Below are 15,389 nucleotides of genomic sequence, written 5' to 3' on the forward strand. Positions count from 1 at the left end.
ATTTATATTGTATGATTGATACCGTACCATTCTGCAAGCTTTCTACTTTTCATCAATTAATTATGTCCAAGCGCAATGTGCAGGAATCATTTTTTCAACGTTTTGAAGCAGCAGTATAGGAATGAAGTTAGAAATAGTATGGTCTTTTATATCTTATTTTATATTTTTATATACATTAAAGCCAATTTTTAATTTATTTATCAAAAACGGTTCCATAATTATCAAGAAGCACACTCAAACAGAAAACCTTATTCTCCCTTTTATTACCTTTTCTTCCAGTACCAATCCATTCTGACATACCATGTTTTTCGTATAGCCGCTTCAGGTTTCACCTGAACCATTTCACCCAAAAAATATATACCATGTCTAGTCGAAGTGCAAAGTCTCAAGTGTAAGTTATAATACATGAATACATAATTAACTATGAATGAACAGTGACAAGGGAAAAGCTGTTGCTAAGAAGGATCCCATTCTCGATTTCGATGATGACAGTGAGGACGTGGATTTTTCCGATGACGGTTCAGAAAACAGCTACGACGATTCGGATTCTAGTATGGACGATGAGGAAACAGGGAATGAAAACTGTATGTAGTAAAGGGCTGCGCTTTTTTTCTGTAGAAACGTCTAACATGAAAAAAAAAACTTAGTGCAAGAAGATCTTGCTGCCATTGACCCAAGAAACATAACTTGCAGTACGAGAACTAGACGTAAAAAGATCGACTTTACAAAAGCCAAGGTTCCAGAAGACGAATTGATGGATGAGGATGATGAAGATGATGAGGACTATATTCCTCCTCAATGAAAACTGTGCAACAATGTCGGTTTTACCAAAAAAGGAGCACTGAAGTTGCTGCTCACCGGGGTGACTTTGTAATGCAATGGACATGCTCTAGTTGATTTGCAACTCTTTGGCCGAATTTGTTGCCGCGTAGTGAAACGACATGCTTCCCAAGTTGTTCTGCTATACGCTTTCGCTGAAGAACTGAACATGTTTGCAGCAAGTATTGTATAATGTAATTGCCGTACTGGTCGGATGCCACTGTTATTAATGGGATCCGAACTTTTTGTTGTCGAGCTGTCATTAGCTCTTCAATATATGATTCAACAAAGTTTTCCGGACCCGTGCGTAAAGCCTTTTCTATTACCTTTGATGCAAACTGATGTGTACTGTAACGAATACTGTTGCTTAACAAGAGTTTCCGTAGATATTCTTGTTCAACTTCGTTCCCATGCTCAACAATGTGCTGTATCACCCAGTTGCCCCATTGCCCGCAAAGGATAGCATCTGCTTGGAATAGTATTTCGGTTTTGCAAAGTGTCTGTGTGAGATGCAGTGTTAGTACTTCTTGATGTAAAAGGTCGACAATGTTTTTCCAGCTTGAATGCTTACCTCATCTTTTGATTCACAGTTTTCAAAAATGTTTTGAACAACAAGACTTCCCATCTCGCTCATGGCAATCTCTGCCCATTTTCCACGAAGGAGCACGTTCAGCTGTGACATGATGAACGAAGTATGTTCTGGCCAGCGCATGTCTAACAGCTTTTGCCATACATGGCACGAGTTGCGTCGCAAAATCGACGACTCTGCGTGCTGAATGAGTTCACGAATGACGGCTAAACGATGATCAGCGGACATAAAATCGAGTGCTCGTTGGACTACATGACAGCCAAATGCATGGGCAGACAGTTCGTGAATATGTCTGTAGATCACCAATGCAAATTCGTTCATCTGCTCCGGCGTACAATACTCAAAGCACTTTTGAACCAAAAAGTTGCCAAACCGATTGACTGCAAGGCTGTATGTGTAGGGTAATACAGATTGACTTATTTGATGGCATGTGTTTGCATTTTCAGACTTGAGTTTTAACTGAAGAAAAACGGATGCAAGTTGATCATTTTGAAAAATGATTCTTTCAATAAGTACCTAGAGCAAGTGTTAGCTACGGATTCTAATACGCTTTCTTGAATTGTCTCACCTTGTCTTCGTGGCTTCCGAACTTTTCATAAAGCTGTTTCGCCTTTGTCTTTACTCTCTGTCCGTGCGTCTTTGCTTCGTTTTGCCCTCTCCATGGCGTCTTGTGAACTGGACTTAAAGGCCTTAAGGAGTTGGCTGCTCCTTGCGAATGGGATGCGGCAATGTTGAGTTGATTCGAGTAATCGTGTCGAAGCAATAAGTCCATTGACAAGGGGGTCATGAGTGCTGACTGAAACCCTAAACGTGACTTGTCCTTTTGTACATCGACATCATCTATTGTTGGCAATAACGAAGAGGAAAAACCAGTTGCCAATGCTGCATTGTCAACATCCATCTTCCATAGAGACCCAGGAGTGGTAGAATCCAGAGCATTTGCTTGAGAATGTGTGCTGGAATTCCATGACGCGAACGGTTGGTATGTATATGAACCGCTGTTGAATCCATTACAGGGCTGAACGCTACTCGCCGGCGGCATCGGCTGCCCTACTCGCTCGTCAGGATTGTTATCTTTGAGTATAAGGCTATTCCTAAAATGGTCGATAAAGTCCTCCAGCTCATCACTCTTCTGCTGATGGTTCATGTTGGGCTGAAAGCTCATGAACAAGTTTTGCCGACCATTCATAGGTTCACTCCCCGAATGTTTGAGGCGTTTTGCGTCAACAGAGACTCGGTCCTTGGATCCATCCAGTACAGTCATTCCAAACAAGGGACGACCCAGTCTTGTTCGTACGTCTCAGCACGTAAATAGCAAAACCAAATAAACCTCTTGGACAAAAGCTTAAACAAAAAGATACAAAAAAGCTACTGTGGTTTTGGAGGTGATGGAAACGGTTTCTTGCACATGAATTTGGTCATCCACGAGAGCGCAATATGTAAACAAAGACTCGAGCCGGGTGTTTCCAGTGAGCGCGATATATTCGCTCAAACTGTCGCTTGCTATGTATGCTCTGTATAACCCGAAAACAATCGGGAAAGCTAGAACTGAGGCTATATCTTTTCGCGTGCTTTTCCGAAATTGTAATAATACACAGTGATGATATATATGGTACATGAATAACCCAAAGGTGTAAAAACTAAGCGAATTCAATTGCAGCAGTTGCAAGTTCCGTAAAGATACGTACTTTCTCAGCTTGTTCGTTTTTTTCGCATGTACATATAACATACAAGAATCCGTCTCGTTCATCTCCAATCTTTCAAAACCATGAAAGTTGAGCCCATTCAGATGCACAACGCGGCCTCTATTCACTCATCTAAATCATTTCATACCACGTCCCTCCATCGTTTCTCTAGCATATGGTCGATTCTCAACTTTTTATTCCACACAGTCAAATCCTGCAAGAAACCATGGAAATCAATAGTAAACTACTCTACTAGTTCACAAACAAAGTTCTAATGTTATTTTATATAATAAAAACGTCAATTAAGGTGGTATCTTAAGAAGTGTAGACATCCTCCCGGACCCAGGCAAACATGCCCTCTACCAACCACTTAATAAATCAACGAAAACAGGATATACAGCTGTCGGATTAAATGAAAAGGTGATACATTAAAAAAGACACGATAGTATTAAAATTTATTGCCATCCTACCCTGTTTTTTTGATAATTTTTGTGACCAATTGATCATTGTTTTTTGAGTCAAACGTATTGAGAAGTACTGTAAATTAAACCTGAGTCATCCCCAAAAAACGATGGATCTAGTTGAATTGGATTACTTTAATGCTTTAAATGACCTCACATTTAACAGCAAGCCAATTATCCATACGCTGACAGCAATCGCACAAGAAAACCGTCCTTATGCGGTCAGCGTTGTTAATGCTCTTCAACATCATTTACAAAAGGTACGAATGCGCTCGTTGGCTGGTCTGGAATTCGATAGATACTAATACGAACTAGTGTCCTCCTGCACAAAAATTACCAGCTCTATACTTGCTAGACTCTATATCAAAAAACTTGGCCGAGCCATATACCAGTATTGTGGCTCCTCGGTTATACACTATGTTCATGGACGCTTACACTGTCGTAGACAGCGCTTTACGGCCCAAATTCGATCAATTGTTTGAGACCTGGAAACGACAATCACCAAACGCGAGTATCCAAGGCCCCGTATACCCAGAATCAGTGACGAAACGGATTGAACTAGCACTGACAAAATATAAAGAGACTGTCTATAAACTCGAGGCCAACCGGTTATCGAGTCCATTTACGTCAAACGCTCGCCTATACAACAAATACGGTTCTGTGCCGCTTCCTGTGGCCTCTACCAGCCGGATTTCTCCCCCGCCTAGTAGCGTTTCGGTCGAGTCATTACTCGAGGAAATTAAAAACTTGAGTCTCATAGAACAGAGTCGCTGTGTGAGTAATCCCATGGACGGGAATGCGCGTACGCGTCTTGTAGTGTTGAACAAACTGCATGAGGTCCTGTCAGTATCACGACTTACCGAGTCTCAGCTCGCTGCCATCAAGAGTCAACTTGTTCAACTTCGCACACCAAATCATCATCCTTCCGCCCCGGCGCCTATGGCCCAGCAAGCTGCGTATGCTGGCCATCCCGCTGGCGTATACAACCCTCCCAAGGCACCCAAAGCTATGACTTCGCTGAAAGGATCCTCTCCGTCCCCGTATGCTATGGGTCCGGCAGCGTTAATGAACCAGCAACCCGGGTATCCCATGCACAATGCCTATCGACAACCTGCGGCGCCTGCTGCCAACAACATCCCTACCGAAAATGTAAACGCCTTTTTTGCCTCCCTTCAAGCTGCAGGTATTGTGCCAAATTCAGCCTCGGGTTCTCCTGCCTTGTACGGCACGTCCGTACCCTTTACCGTGGAATTAACGAAAGAGTCACTCTCGAAGCCGCGGCCGGAGCTGGTTACGCAGTTGTACGATCTGTATCCAAACCATTGTGCAAACTGTGGTCGGCGGTACGCCGACGATGCCAAAGGCCGTGAGCTGCGGGATGCTCACTACGACTGGCATTTTCGTATCAACAAGCGAATCCGCGAAAGCAATGTCCACAGCATTAGTCGTTGCTGGTTCTTGAAAGAGGAGAACTGGGTGAGCATAAACGACAACGAGGACGCCATTCCGGAAACGGAAGAGGATCGTCAAGAAAAGGAAAAGAAGGCACACGAGTCTGTCGTCTCACAGTACGTGCTTACACCTTCCGATCCCACACAAGCGTCGCAGCCATGTTCCATTTGCCAAGAAAAGTTCCAGAGCATTTGGCACGAGGATGCCGAAGTCTGGGTCTTTATGAATGCCGTAGAACGCGACGGGCGCATTTACCATGCGACCTGTCTTCACGAATACGAGAAGACTGCCTCGAAAGACTCCGCAAAGACATCGGCTGCCGCAGGATCCACTGCTAATGCACCTGTCGTAAAGTCTACTACCGACGAAGAAGCTGTGTCCAAGCAGGAATCAAACGAGAACAAACCATCTGATGCCAACGTGTCTAATCTACTACAAGGCATTGATGTTGCTGGCATTTTGAGTGCCATTGGCAAACGAAAAGAACGTGAATCCGACGTGGACATGGTACCCAACAAATTCGTGAAACAGGAGAATGATTAATTATTAATTGACTAATGTTACGAAAATGAATGAAGGAGAAAACGTAATTAACGGGAGAAGATCATGAGAGAAGCAGAAGCGGTTTTGTTCAAGCGTAGTATTTGTTATGGATTCTATTGACCGTGAAAGCAAATGTACACAGATGACAAGCAGACTTACACCTACATCGTTGTCTTTTATGTCTTGTCTACGTTTAACAACCATAGCACCAGTGTCCTGCTACGCACACACACACACACACACACCTCTTCTATCGTCAGTCTTTTCTCTCTAAAAGTTGGTATCATTTCTTAACTAAAAGGACCGTGATGATCGAATGGAAGCAATGGACGTCGAATGCACCACCGTTTGGCTGCATCCAACACAACCATGTCCATCCTAGCATCTCATCTTTTTGTCTTTTTTGCACATTTACTCGACCTTCTTGAGAGCAGCCTCGATTTGCTCCCAGACCTTCTCAGGTGCTTGAGCAGCAGCAATAGGAGACCACTTGTTCTTGCCCTTGTAGTAGTCAACGACGGGAGCAGTTTGCTCGTGGTAGTTGACGAGACGCTTGCGAAGAGCATCAGCGTTGTCGTCAGAGCGTTGAACCAAAGGCTCACCAGTGACATCGTCGGTCATAGGGACCTTGGGGGGGTTGAACTCGACGTGGTAGCTACGACCAGAAGCAGGGTGGACAAGACGACCAGTGATACGTCTAACCAAGAGCTCGTCGTCGACCTGGAGCTCAACAACGGTGTTGAGCTCGAGCTTCATCTCAGCAAGAAGAGCGTCAAGCTTCTCGGCCTGAACAACGGTACGAGGGAAACCGTCAAGGATGAAACCGTTCTTGCACTCAGGGTTGTTCAAGAGCTCGTCCTTGATCATACCAACGACGATCTCGTCGCTGACCAAGTTACCTTGGTCCATGATCTTCTTAGCCTCTTTACCGAGCTCGGTTTGGCGGGCGACTTGGGAGCGGAGCATGTCACCAGTAGCAAGATGGGCGATACCGTACTTCTCCTTGATCTTGGGAGCTTGGGTGCCCTTACCGGCACCGGGAGGACCAACGAGGATGAGTCTCATACCAGACATAGTGAACAAAAACAAACAGCCAAACTTAACGCGTGGTGTGCAGAGGGAGAGTTCTGCGGAAGGCTTGACGGATGTAGTGGAAGAGCGGCAGGAGGAGTGGGGGAGTGGGGCACGTGGGATAGACATGGGGGTGTGTAAGCGAGAGAAGAAAAGCAGCAAGAATGGGTGAGCAAGGAAGATGCGAGACGGAGTGCAAGACGGAGTGCAGGAGCGTCGTGTCAAGCAATCATGACAGTGTTGAAGGCTGTGCAAGATTGTAAAGTGAGTTGAGCGTTGGCAGAACGCAGGCTTTGCTGCGTTCTGCATTGGGAGCGCTCACATTCACGCTCCAAACAAATTACCGGAGCTCCCAAACCACGAGCGTCCGTCGGTGGTCGTCTTGTGCATCGTGATCACTGACTGTTTGTCTTGCTCATCATGCCAATCCATGTCGACCATACCGTTCTTGCCAATCTCAAGAAGGTTTTTGGCTGTCTGCCACGAATACCGGACAACATGTCCCTTCCAGCCAAAGACCGGGTGGACGTTCTTGCGCAACCAGGCCGTTGTCTGCGAATCCGACGAATAACCACAGCCCCAATTGTCGATGTCGAGGGCTTCGCGGGTCCGTTCAAGATGCGCATCACGAGTCACCTTGGCACAAATGGAGGCCAAACTCACAATGGGAAACAGAGAATCAGCTTTCTTCGTCACCGTCACTTTGGCCTGCGGAAACCGGTTTTGAAGTTTGGCTTGGTACACGGCAGGCGGTCCCACTGTGTCGACGTAAATTTCCGAGATGTTATACCCTGCCTTCAGCACAGATTGGATCAACGCAATCGTGGAATCGTGTGCTTGAGCATTCAGGTTGTATTTGTCCACACGACGTAGCATTCCACGGCTAATGTCACGCGCTGTCATCACAGTGGTTGCCCATCCGATGCTTGTGCTGGCCGGATTGTTCCTGTCGCACACGGCTTGCAGCAGCTGTGTCCGTTTCTCGGCCGTCAGCTGCTTCGAATCCGCAAATCCGTACTCCGAGAGCTTCAGCTCCGTTGGACAAAAGGCGACAGCGTACACCATCGGTCCTAGCACCGGACCACGGCCGGCCTCATCCACACCCAAAACAAACGGTTGGGTCCGAGAAACCGAATCGTCCACATCAGCACGGAATGTGTATGTATGGAGATCATTGCTCTCTTTCACGGACAAGGAAGGGGGAAGAAAAACGTCACCGACTTTGTTTATGGCGGTGGGTTCGACAGCGGTTCGTAATTCGTCCGAACCCTTTTCATTCTTTTTAACCATAATAGAAGCGGACCAAGGGAATATGGAGGGAAATGGTGGAGCTGGAGGTTCAAATGCGTTTTTTCACCGTAATACTGTACAAAACAAAACAGCACAGCACCGTTTTCGTAGTGGAGGTAGTGATGCAATAAAACCAGGTACGTGTCAAGGTTAATGAAATGAAGATGCAAATATTCAAAAAAAAATCAAAAAAGAAGCTGTAAACGGAGAGGGAGGTGGGTCGTTGATCGTAGTCATCGTAGAAGGTCTTCTTTCATTTGTAGCCTCGTGCATGTCATCCTTCGTATGTAGAACTCTTTTGTACCTAATCCTCCAACTGACTCAGAATATCGAACGCAGGAAACTCTCCGATCGTAACCTCCTTTAATGGAACAAAAGAACCGTGCTTGGGAGCGCAGGTAAAGTAGCGTTTTCCCTTTACGGAACCGTCGTTCTTGCCTACAGGCTCGTCAAACTCAACGCCGGCCCAGAGACTGGTTTCGTTGATTTCGGGAACGAATCCAACGTAACGCACAGTACCCAAACGATCACCCGGAACACTGCAACGCTTTCCGACGTTTTGTTGAACGTCAGAAAGCTCGCGTTCCAATTCGACGCGTCGTGACTCGCAGAGTTTTTCGGCTTCAGGATTGAACCGACCCAGCTTGTTCTGTTTTTTCCACATAAGCACCGAGTCCGTGCGTTTCTCGTACTCTTCGTTAGACATTTCGTACTTTTCCACCTGCGACAAATCGTTGAAGTTGTCACGAACGGACACAGGACGCGTGTCATGCACGTTCAACGTAGCCAATTCCTCCAAACCAAAGTCACCGACAGTTTTGTTGTCGTCAGCGCTCGAAAACGTGTATTCTCTACCGCCCAGAAGAGGCTCGTACACGAGTCTCTGAGACGATGGCGGGATTCCAACAATTACTTCGAGTTTTTCCTTCAATTGACCGATCGTCCATTGCGTGTTGACTCGTCTTTCCGAAGAGACGTTGTCAGAGATCACAAAAAGTCTTAATTCAGACATGTTGAGGTTGGTGTTGTTTGTGGAGGGTAAGTTACTTTTGACGCTGCTTGTCCTCGTATAGCGTCGACTGTGTGCATGATGTCATAACCCAGATTAAGCTCGCGGCGAGCTTATTGCGTATGAGCCGAGTATCAGTGGGTCGCGCCTTCTGCCCTCCGCGTGCACCGTGCAGCGAACTGTTTTTTGTTAATTTTGTTAATTCTTGGGGTTTTTGAACGGCGGATCGTATACTGTTGGAATTGAGAAAGCATCTGAGCGAATTTCCCAGGAATTGGACAGCTGTAGCTTATGGAATCGCAAGAAACAACCGAAACTGAACCTCAAGTCATTACGAAAGGAGAACTATGGTCAAGGGCCGTCTGGGAGCGGAGGAATGAAGGATTCCAGGTAGAAACAAGCCAGACCTTTCGCGATTTTTGCGAGGCTTGTCGTCGAGGAGACTTGGAGCAAGTTTGCAGGTAATTGGCGACATTTCCATCCAATGTCAAACTATTTCCACTCACTATTAACACCGCCTGTAGCCTCGTCGAAAACTACGATGTCCCCGTGAACGGTATAGACGAGTTCGATTATACTCCCTTGATTCTCGCTAGTTTGTGTGGACACGCAAATGTCGTGGAGTACCTGCTAAAACATGGCGCCGTATGTCAACGTGATACATTTCAGGGCGAACGATGCTTGTATGGTGCATTAAACGATCATATCCGTAACATGCTACTGTCCTACGACATTTCGAAAGCTATCGACGACAATCAGCCGTTCGCTAGTCATATAGCCTCGCTGTTTGACAACCGTGCGGACTCAAAATTGGCGTTTGTGAGTGATTGCATGTTTTCGACAACACACGCCGACTTGGGATGCCATAAATTTTATCTAGCAGCACGGAGCACTTATTTTGCCAACAAGTTTGCCGGTGCATGGGAGTCTCTCAGAGAAATTGAGTTTTCGCAAGAGTTTGCAGACGAGCTGTATTCGGTATTGCGACTTACATACCTTCATGACCATGCGAAGCTTACCGGCAAGCAAGTTGAGAATGCAGCGAAACTTGCCAAAAAATTCAAGCTACAACACATGTCGGAGCAACCGTATGACCCGGAAAAACGGCGTGCCATGCGTACATGGAGAAGCGACGAAATTGCCCAAGCCAAGCTTGATCTTGATGCATTCTACCGACGCGCCGTATTAGCGAACAAGTACAAGGGCAATGGACACAGGACGTCGCCCACAGGCGTGTACCATGATGCCTACCTGCAATCGAATACAACAACATATCCCGTACACCGTGCTATCCTGTGCCGATCCGAATACTACATGGATTTGTTTACGGGCCCGTTTTCAGAGAGTTACCAAGAGTTCCCGGCGGTGACGTTGCCGTACGCCGACGAAGTCGTGGAGATTGTACTGCAGTTCCTGTACACAGACAAAGCAGACATCGCTCCCGAGCTGGCACTGGAAACCGTGTATGTCGCCGACATGTTATCGCTCGACAAGGAACGCAGTCTGAAATCCATGGCGGCTATCGTGCTTACGAAGGACATGGACAATCCACCCGCGAGTATTTTTGATATTTTACGTGCCGGATGGGATACGGGAACACAGCGCCTCGAGCACTTTGCGGCAGAACACATTGCGCGGAATTTAGACAAGCTATATGACGATACAGAGCTGGCAACTGTCGTGCTGGAGAGTGCGCAGCAGATCAGGGAGCGCCAGGAAACGGACACGGTTGAGTTGATCGACGATGTGCGGTACTACTTGGCTAAGCATTATGGCATCTACAACGAAGACATGAACCCCCTCATTGGAGACGACAGCGGTTTCACGGCTGAAGAGCTTGAGTATGAGAAGCATTTGCAGCAGATCGATCAATTGTTGGAGGAACTTGATTTGCAGGCATGATCCTGTTTGGTACAGGAAAAAACCCAAAAATTAACGCCCAAAATCATCGTCAATTGCACAAACTTTCGACTTTCTACACCCCGTCAATAGTTCGTGTTACTATCTCTCTATATCGTTTCGCTTTCCTACCGTCACCAACCGGCGTCCGCACCTTCCACTTCATTTTTGGGTTTCATTTTTCAGTGCCCCCAAACTTGCCGTGTACGGACCTTTAGGATACTTTTCGACGCGCCAGCAGAGCGGAAAGAACAACTACCGTACAAATGGCTGCCCTGAGCGAAGAAGCGTATGAGGAAGAGCATGTTCATCGTGTGTACGACCAAATCGCAAATCACTTTTCCGCAACCCGATACAAGCCCTGGCCTGTTGTAGACAGATACCTCTCTTCGCTGTCTCCCGGTTCCGTTGGTGTCGATGTTGGATGTGGAAATGGCAAGTACTTGGGTTTAAATTCGAATGCATACTTGATTGGAAACGATCGCTGCTCCAACCTCGTCCGTATCGCCAGCAACCGTGGACCTGCTCTTGTTGCAGACGGTCTAGCGGCTCCTCACCCGACTGGACGTTTTGACTTCGCCATCAGCATCGCAGTGATCCATCATTTCAGCACACCTGAGCGTCGCAGGGAGGGAATTGCCGAGGTGCTCCGTGTTCTCCGTCCCCAAGGCACAGCCTTGTTCTTTGTTTGGGCCCTGGAACAACAGAATTCACGCCGGGGATGGAAGGAAGGAGACAGTCAGGACGTTTATGTTCCATGGGTCTTGGGCGACCGGTACCAGGGAGGGAAGAAGAAGGATAAAAAGGAGAAGGGGGAGTCCTCAACGGGATCACCAGCAGCATCTTCAGTTGCAACTGAAGCTGCTGATGCCTCTGAGCTGGTCTCTGCCGCCTCCTCGAAACCCGAGCCTGTTGTCTATCAACGCTACTACCATCTCTTCAAGAAGGGAGAACTAGAGGAATGCATTCAGAGTGTTGGAGGCACTGTGATGAAAGCGGCTATGACCGGGATAACTGGTGGGCGATTGCTCAACGGTAGCGCTACGTCTAATGCACGTCCTCTCCACGGCCATTGATCATACTTCCTTGCCTGCGTCTGCATCCACTCTTCTTTCTCCCGCGCGTCCTCCATTCCTCACCTACATGCTCAGTGTTTACGCGACGCGTTTTGCATTTCAGTTCGCCTCTCGATGAACTCACCACCACGAAATCCCCACGTATCCCCACTTTCTCCACATTTGCCGCCCGCCCCCACTTCCACGCGAACTTCAAAATTTCAGGCAGTCACACGCCTCCCACCACCAACCATTCGACGTTTGCACTTTGATTTCCACCAGCAGCCGTGCAGAAACAGGTGAAGATGGAATTCGAGTCGGAGCCTACTTATCCGCGTACGGGACCCAGATGTTACAATTGCAATGAAATTGGACATCAGGTAAGAAAAACAAGAGGATGTGAGGATTTCTGGACGAAGAGACCTCGAGAAATGGAGAGAACGGAAAATTTTGACTAGGACACTTTTTTGAGGGAGTTTCAGGCAGATAAAAACGGAAAGGACGAACTGTGATGTCGAAACTTTGGTCAAAACGGTGTCTGTGCGCGCATTGAGAGGAATTTGGTTATAATTGTGCCGATTTCGGGGCTATTTTGAGCAACCTCGTGGTACCTAGGACTTGAGACCCTGGAGACCACGTTTTTAAGCTTATAAAAGCAATCAGGGTCAGTTGACAGGCGTTTGAGAGACTTTTCGGCTCTCCTCGAGAAAAATTGCCTGTGAACTGCTTACTGAATTTGTCTGTCTACCGATCTGTGGCTGTGGTTTTCAATAACTTTGCTCATGAACTCTTTGCTTCGTTTCTCCTTCCGTTCACCGTCTCTTTAGTCTTCCCAATTTCCCAAACACCCTTTTTCCAGACCAATCTTACTAACACCCATAGGCCCGCGAGTGCGTGAAGGGTTCTATTTGTTACAACTGCAATCAAACTGGCCACAAGGCCAATGAGTGCTCTGAACCTCAACGTGAAAAGGCTTGCTACAACTGTGGCACTGCTGGTCACCTTGTCCGTGACTGCCCCACGGCTCCTCCCAACCCTCGCGCTAACGCCGAGTGTTACAAGTGCGGTCGTGTCGGTCACATTGCTCGTGCCTGCCGTACTAGCGGTCCTGCTGCCGGTGGCCGTCCCGGCCGTTCTAACTTGAACTGCTACGCTTGTGGATCTTTCGGTCACCAAGCTCGCGACTGCACCCAAGGCGTCAAGTGTTACTCTTGCGGTAAGACTGGACATCGTAGCTTTGAGTGCGAGCAATCTGGCGGTGGACAGTTGTGCTACAAGTGCAACCAACCCGGCCACATTGCCGTGGACTGTGCTCAAGCTCCCATTGAGGCTTAAGTGTCTCTTTCTCTCTCTCGTGTTCTCAAATGCATGGTAGGCAAGCCTTTGTAAAGGGGTTTTGATGAACTTGCATTGAGCTGTGATCGAGTAACTGCCGTCGACTACCAGTCCCGGGGCATCTGCTTGTTGTATTCCTTCCCCCCTGCAGACAATCGCAGCAAAAAGCAACATTTGACGATGCTTGAACTGGCTGTTCTTGGTTGTTGTAGGTCAAAAGCTCGGTCTTAGGTTCGGCCTAATAGTAACCGTGCACCTTAAACTCTCCCTCTTCTCATACTACGCAACTTTCCGTTTCCCTCTTCGCTGTCGTCGACACACCCTATGTGCGCGATGTTGTTTTTCTACTTGGGAAATGTTTAATTTCGTGTTTCTTACTTACTGATGTTTGTGGTCTGTAAAGGAGTGTGATGTGTATGATGCAGCATATGCTTTTATGATTGTAATGGAATCGTAGCTGTCATTTTCGTGGTCGTAGTAGAAAGGGGGTTTTGGTATGTGCGAGCTGCACAGTTGAGAGGTGCCTGCTTGTTTGTGCGTACACTGGCGCATGATGCAGCCACTATTTTCCTGCCTTCTTCACCAAGTCGTACATGTAGTGAACGGTATCCAGATGCTTGCGAGTTTCCATTCGAAAAGCATTTTGTTGGTAACGGGCAATTTGAACGTGTTCAGAGAACCATGATGGTGTGCTTTGTCCCAGTCGTGTCAAGTAGCCGACGCCTAAACGATCGAGCATAGTGTCCATATTGAATCGCGATGCAGGCTCGTAGACGTCGATGATGGCTTCCAGACATGGGTTGCAAATGTTTACACCCACAGACCAACGGTAGAAAACACGGCTGTCTGCTCGTACAGACAGTATCCGTGGTGCCATCTGACACACATAGCAACGTCCAACAACGGACGAATAAAACATGAGGTAGGCGAGACATTCAGAAGTTGATGTTGACGACGATGAAAGCTGGTTTCTTTGGTCATGCTGTTGCTGATTGGCATTTTTATCGTCTGTCTCCAGCACGCATGGTTGCGTTGACTTTGCTGCAATCTCATGCTGTTTGGGGCTAGCATTGCGGGTACGTCGTTTGTGCAACAAAAGTGCCGGTTCTGAAATATGATGCTCGAATTCGGTGATGGACGAAGGAATTGGAGTCGTGTCGGCCACATCGAGCATACTCAAAGTGGCCACTCGGGCTCTCGGTGCCCGTGGAAAACGTTCTTGGTTGCTATCCAAGTGAGCACGGTAGATGTCTTCCCAAAACCGTTCGTTTGCCGGCGACAGCAGAGCTCGCAGCCGCCGACACGTCTGCGGCAGGGCTTCAAGTAAGGAATGACTTTTTTGACGATAGGTAAAGGCAAACATGGGTTCTGGCGTGTACTCGGCGTCATGACAATAGCGCAGGATGATTAACAAAAGCTCGTCCGGTAGATCCATCAAGGAGTGTCTCCGAGCAGGCGGTGGTGTAAACGACGAAGACACTACAGCAGTCGCAGCGGTCGAGTGTTCCGGAACGATTTTTGTCGACTCGTCGTCGTCTTCCTGTGCAATCTTCATAATACTGCAGTACTCGCAAAAGTCTTTGAACAGGGATTCACAGCCACGTTGTTCGCACTCGAATTGGAGCTGTGACAGTGCCGGCGAAGTGCTCAAACCTGATCGAACGTAGCAGCAGTCTTTGCTTCCAGCCAACGGACATCCGCCAATTGAGTCAGCAGCACAGCTGGATGCACAGGACTTGTAGTAGGCCTCCATACAGTTCGTCTGTTGTCTACGAATCCGACGCAGCGCCCGGAGGAGCATCAGGGCCCACAGGAATTCGTCCGGATTCGAGGGACGTCGAAAAGTTTCGCGAATTCGACGGCGGCTGCGAAAAATGCGTTCCCGCAGCTCGTCTTCAGGTGCATACACCGTCCGCGGAATCATTGTACACGCAAAATGTCACGTCTGCCTCTGCTGTTTTGAACCGTAGAGGATGTAGACTTACTAGAGTCTGGCCGGGTTTGATAAGATAAGATTTTGGCTCTGAGCCTAAATTCATCTTATCTCGTTATCTGATCGGAGCACGCAGTCGAGAGCCATCTGGCTCTGGACTACGTCGCACATGCGTCATTCGTGCCACTCGTGATCTTCCGAGAGCATATGATGTGTCTTGTGGGATGCGGGGGTGTGGGGGTGATGCA

At 47.7% G+C, this 15,389-nt stretch overlaps 10 protein-coding genes across 10 annotated transcripts; 5 read left to right on the forward strand and 5 right to left on the reverse strand.

Moving 5' to 3' along the window:
* The first annotated feature begins 145 nt into the window (after positions 1–145).
* Positions 146–3,549, forward strand: SJAG_02035 (histone chaperone Chz1). Its single transcript, XM_002173220.2, has 3 exons — positions 146–391; positions 436–584; positions 648–3,549. The coding sequence occupies exons 1-3, from the start codon at positions 363–365 to the stop codon at positions 800–802; spliced, it is 333 nt and encodes a 110-aa protein (XP_002173256.1). The 5' UTR covers positions 146–362; the 3' UTR covers positions 803–3,549.
* On the reverse strand, positions 386–3,249 carry SJAG_02036 (meiotic PUF family protein 1). Its single transcript, XM_002173221.2, has 3 exons — positions 1,977–3,249; positions 1,391–1,924; positions 386–1,319 (listed from the first exon to the last, which is right to left on the reverse strand). The coding sequence occupies exons 1-3, from the start codon at positions 2,670–2,672 to the stop codon at positions 855–857; spliced, it is 1,695 nt and encodes a 564-aa protein (XP_002173257.1). The 5' UTR covers positions 2,673–3,249; the 3' UTR covers positions 386–854.
* SJAG_02037 (cleavage and polyadenylation specificity factor) lies at positions 3,483–5,627 on the forward strand. Its single transcript, XM_002173222.2, has 2 exons — positions 3,483–3,814; positions 3,870–5,627. The coding sequence occupies exons 1-2, from the start codon at positions 3,665–3,667 to the stop codon at positions 5,547–5,549; spliced, it is 1,830 nt and encodes a 609-aa protein (XP_002173258.1). The 5' UTR covers positions 3,483–3,664; the 3' UTR covers positions 5,550–5,627.
* Positions 5,628–5,793: 166 nt separating this feature from the next.
* SJAG_02038 (adenylate kinase Adk1) lies at positions 5,794–6,749 on the reverse strand. Its single transcript, XM_002173223.2, has one exon. It carries the CDS (start codon positions 6,621–6,623, stop codon positions 5,961–5,963), a length of 663 nt encoding a protein of 220 aa, XP_002173259.1. The 5' UTR covers positions 6,624–6,749; the 3' UTR covers positions 5,794–5,960.
* A 195-nt stretch (positions 6,750–6,944) lies between these two features.
* On the reverse strand, positions 6,945–7,910 carry SJAG_02039 (ribonuclease H2 complex subunit Rnh201; the record flags this gene model as incomplete). Its single annotated transcript, XM_002173224.1, has 1 exon — positions 6,945–7,910. The coding sequence occupies one exon, from the start codon at positions 7,908–7,910 to the stop codon at positions 6,945–6,947; it is 966 nt and encodes a 321-aa protein (XP_002173260.1).
* A 304-nt stretch (positions 7,911–8,214) lies between these two features.
* On the reverse strand, positions 8,215–8,922 carry SJAG_02040 (tubulin specific chaperone cofactor B; the record flags this gene model as incomplete). The annotated part of the gene is made up of 1 exon (XM_002173225.1): positions 8,215–8,922. The coding sequence occupies one exon, from the start codon at positions 8,920–8,922 to the stop codon at positions 8,215–8,217; it is 708 nt and encodes a 235-aa protein (XP_002173261.1).
* A 288-nt stretch (positions 8,923–9,210) lies between these two features.
* On the forward strand, positions 9,211–10,821 carry SJAG_02041 (substrate adaptors for Cullin 3 ubiquitin ligase Btb3; the record flags this gene model as incomplete). Its single annotated transcript, XM_002173226.1, has 2 exons — positions 9,211–9,380; positions 9,444–10,821. 2 exons carry the CDS (start codon positions 9,211–9,213, stop codon positions 10,819–10,821), a joined length of 1,548 nt encoding a protein of 515 aa, XP_002173262.1.
* A 263-nt stretch (positions 10,822–11,084) lies between these two features.
* SJAG_02042 (tRNA methyltransferase Trm9) lies at positions 11,085–11,894 on the forward strand (the record flags this gene model as incomplete). Its single annotated transcript, XM_002173227.2, has 1 exon — positions 11,085–11,894. The coding sequence occupies one exon, from the start codon at positions 11,085–11,087 to the stop codon at positions 11,892–11,894; it is 810 nt and encodes a 269-aa protein (XP_002173263.2).
* An 861-nt stretch (positions 11,895–12,755) lies between these two features.
* SJAG_02043 (zinc finger protein Byr3) lies at positions 12,756–13,208 on the forward strand (the record flags this gene model as incomplete). Its single annotated transcript, XM_002173228.2, has 1 exon — positions 12,756–13,208. A coding segment is annotated over one exon (453 nt), but the record flags the coding sequence as incomplete, so codon positions are not given.
* Positions 13,209–13,770: 562 nt separating this feature from the next.
* SJAG_02044 (F-box protein Pof14) lies at positions 13,771–15,132 on the reverse strand (the record flags this gene model as incomplete). The annotated part of the gene is made up of 1 exon (XM_002173229.1): positions 13,771–15,132. One exon carries the CDS (start codon positions 15,130–15,132, stop codon positions 13,771–13,773), a length of 1,362 nt encoding a protein of 453 aa, XP_002173265.1.
* Between the last annotated feature and the right edge of the window lie 257 nt (positions 15,133–15,389).

Source organism: Schizosaccharomyces japonicus (genome assembly GCF_000149845.2).
Source record: "Schizosaccharomyces japonicus yFS275 unplaced genomic scaffold supercont5.3, whole genome shotgun sequence".
Classification (NCBI taxonomy): Eukaryota; Fungi; Ascomycota; class Schizosaccharomycetes; order Schizosaccharomycetales; family Schizosaccharomycetaceae; genus Schizosaccharomyces; species Schizosaccharomyces japonicus.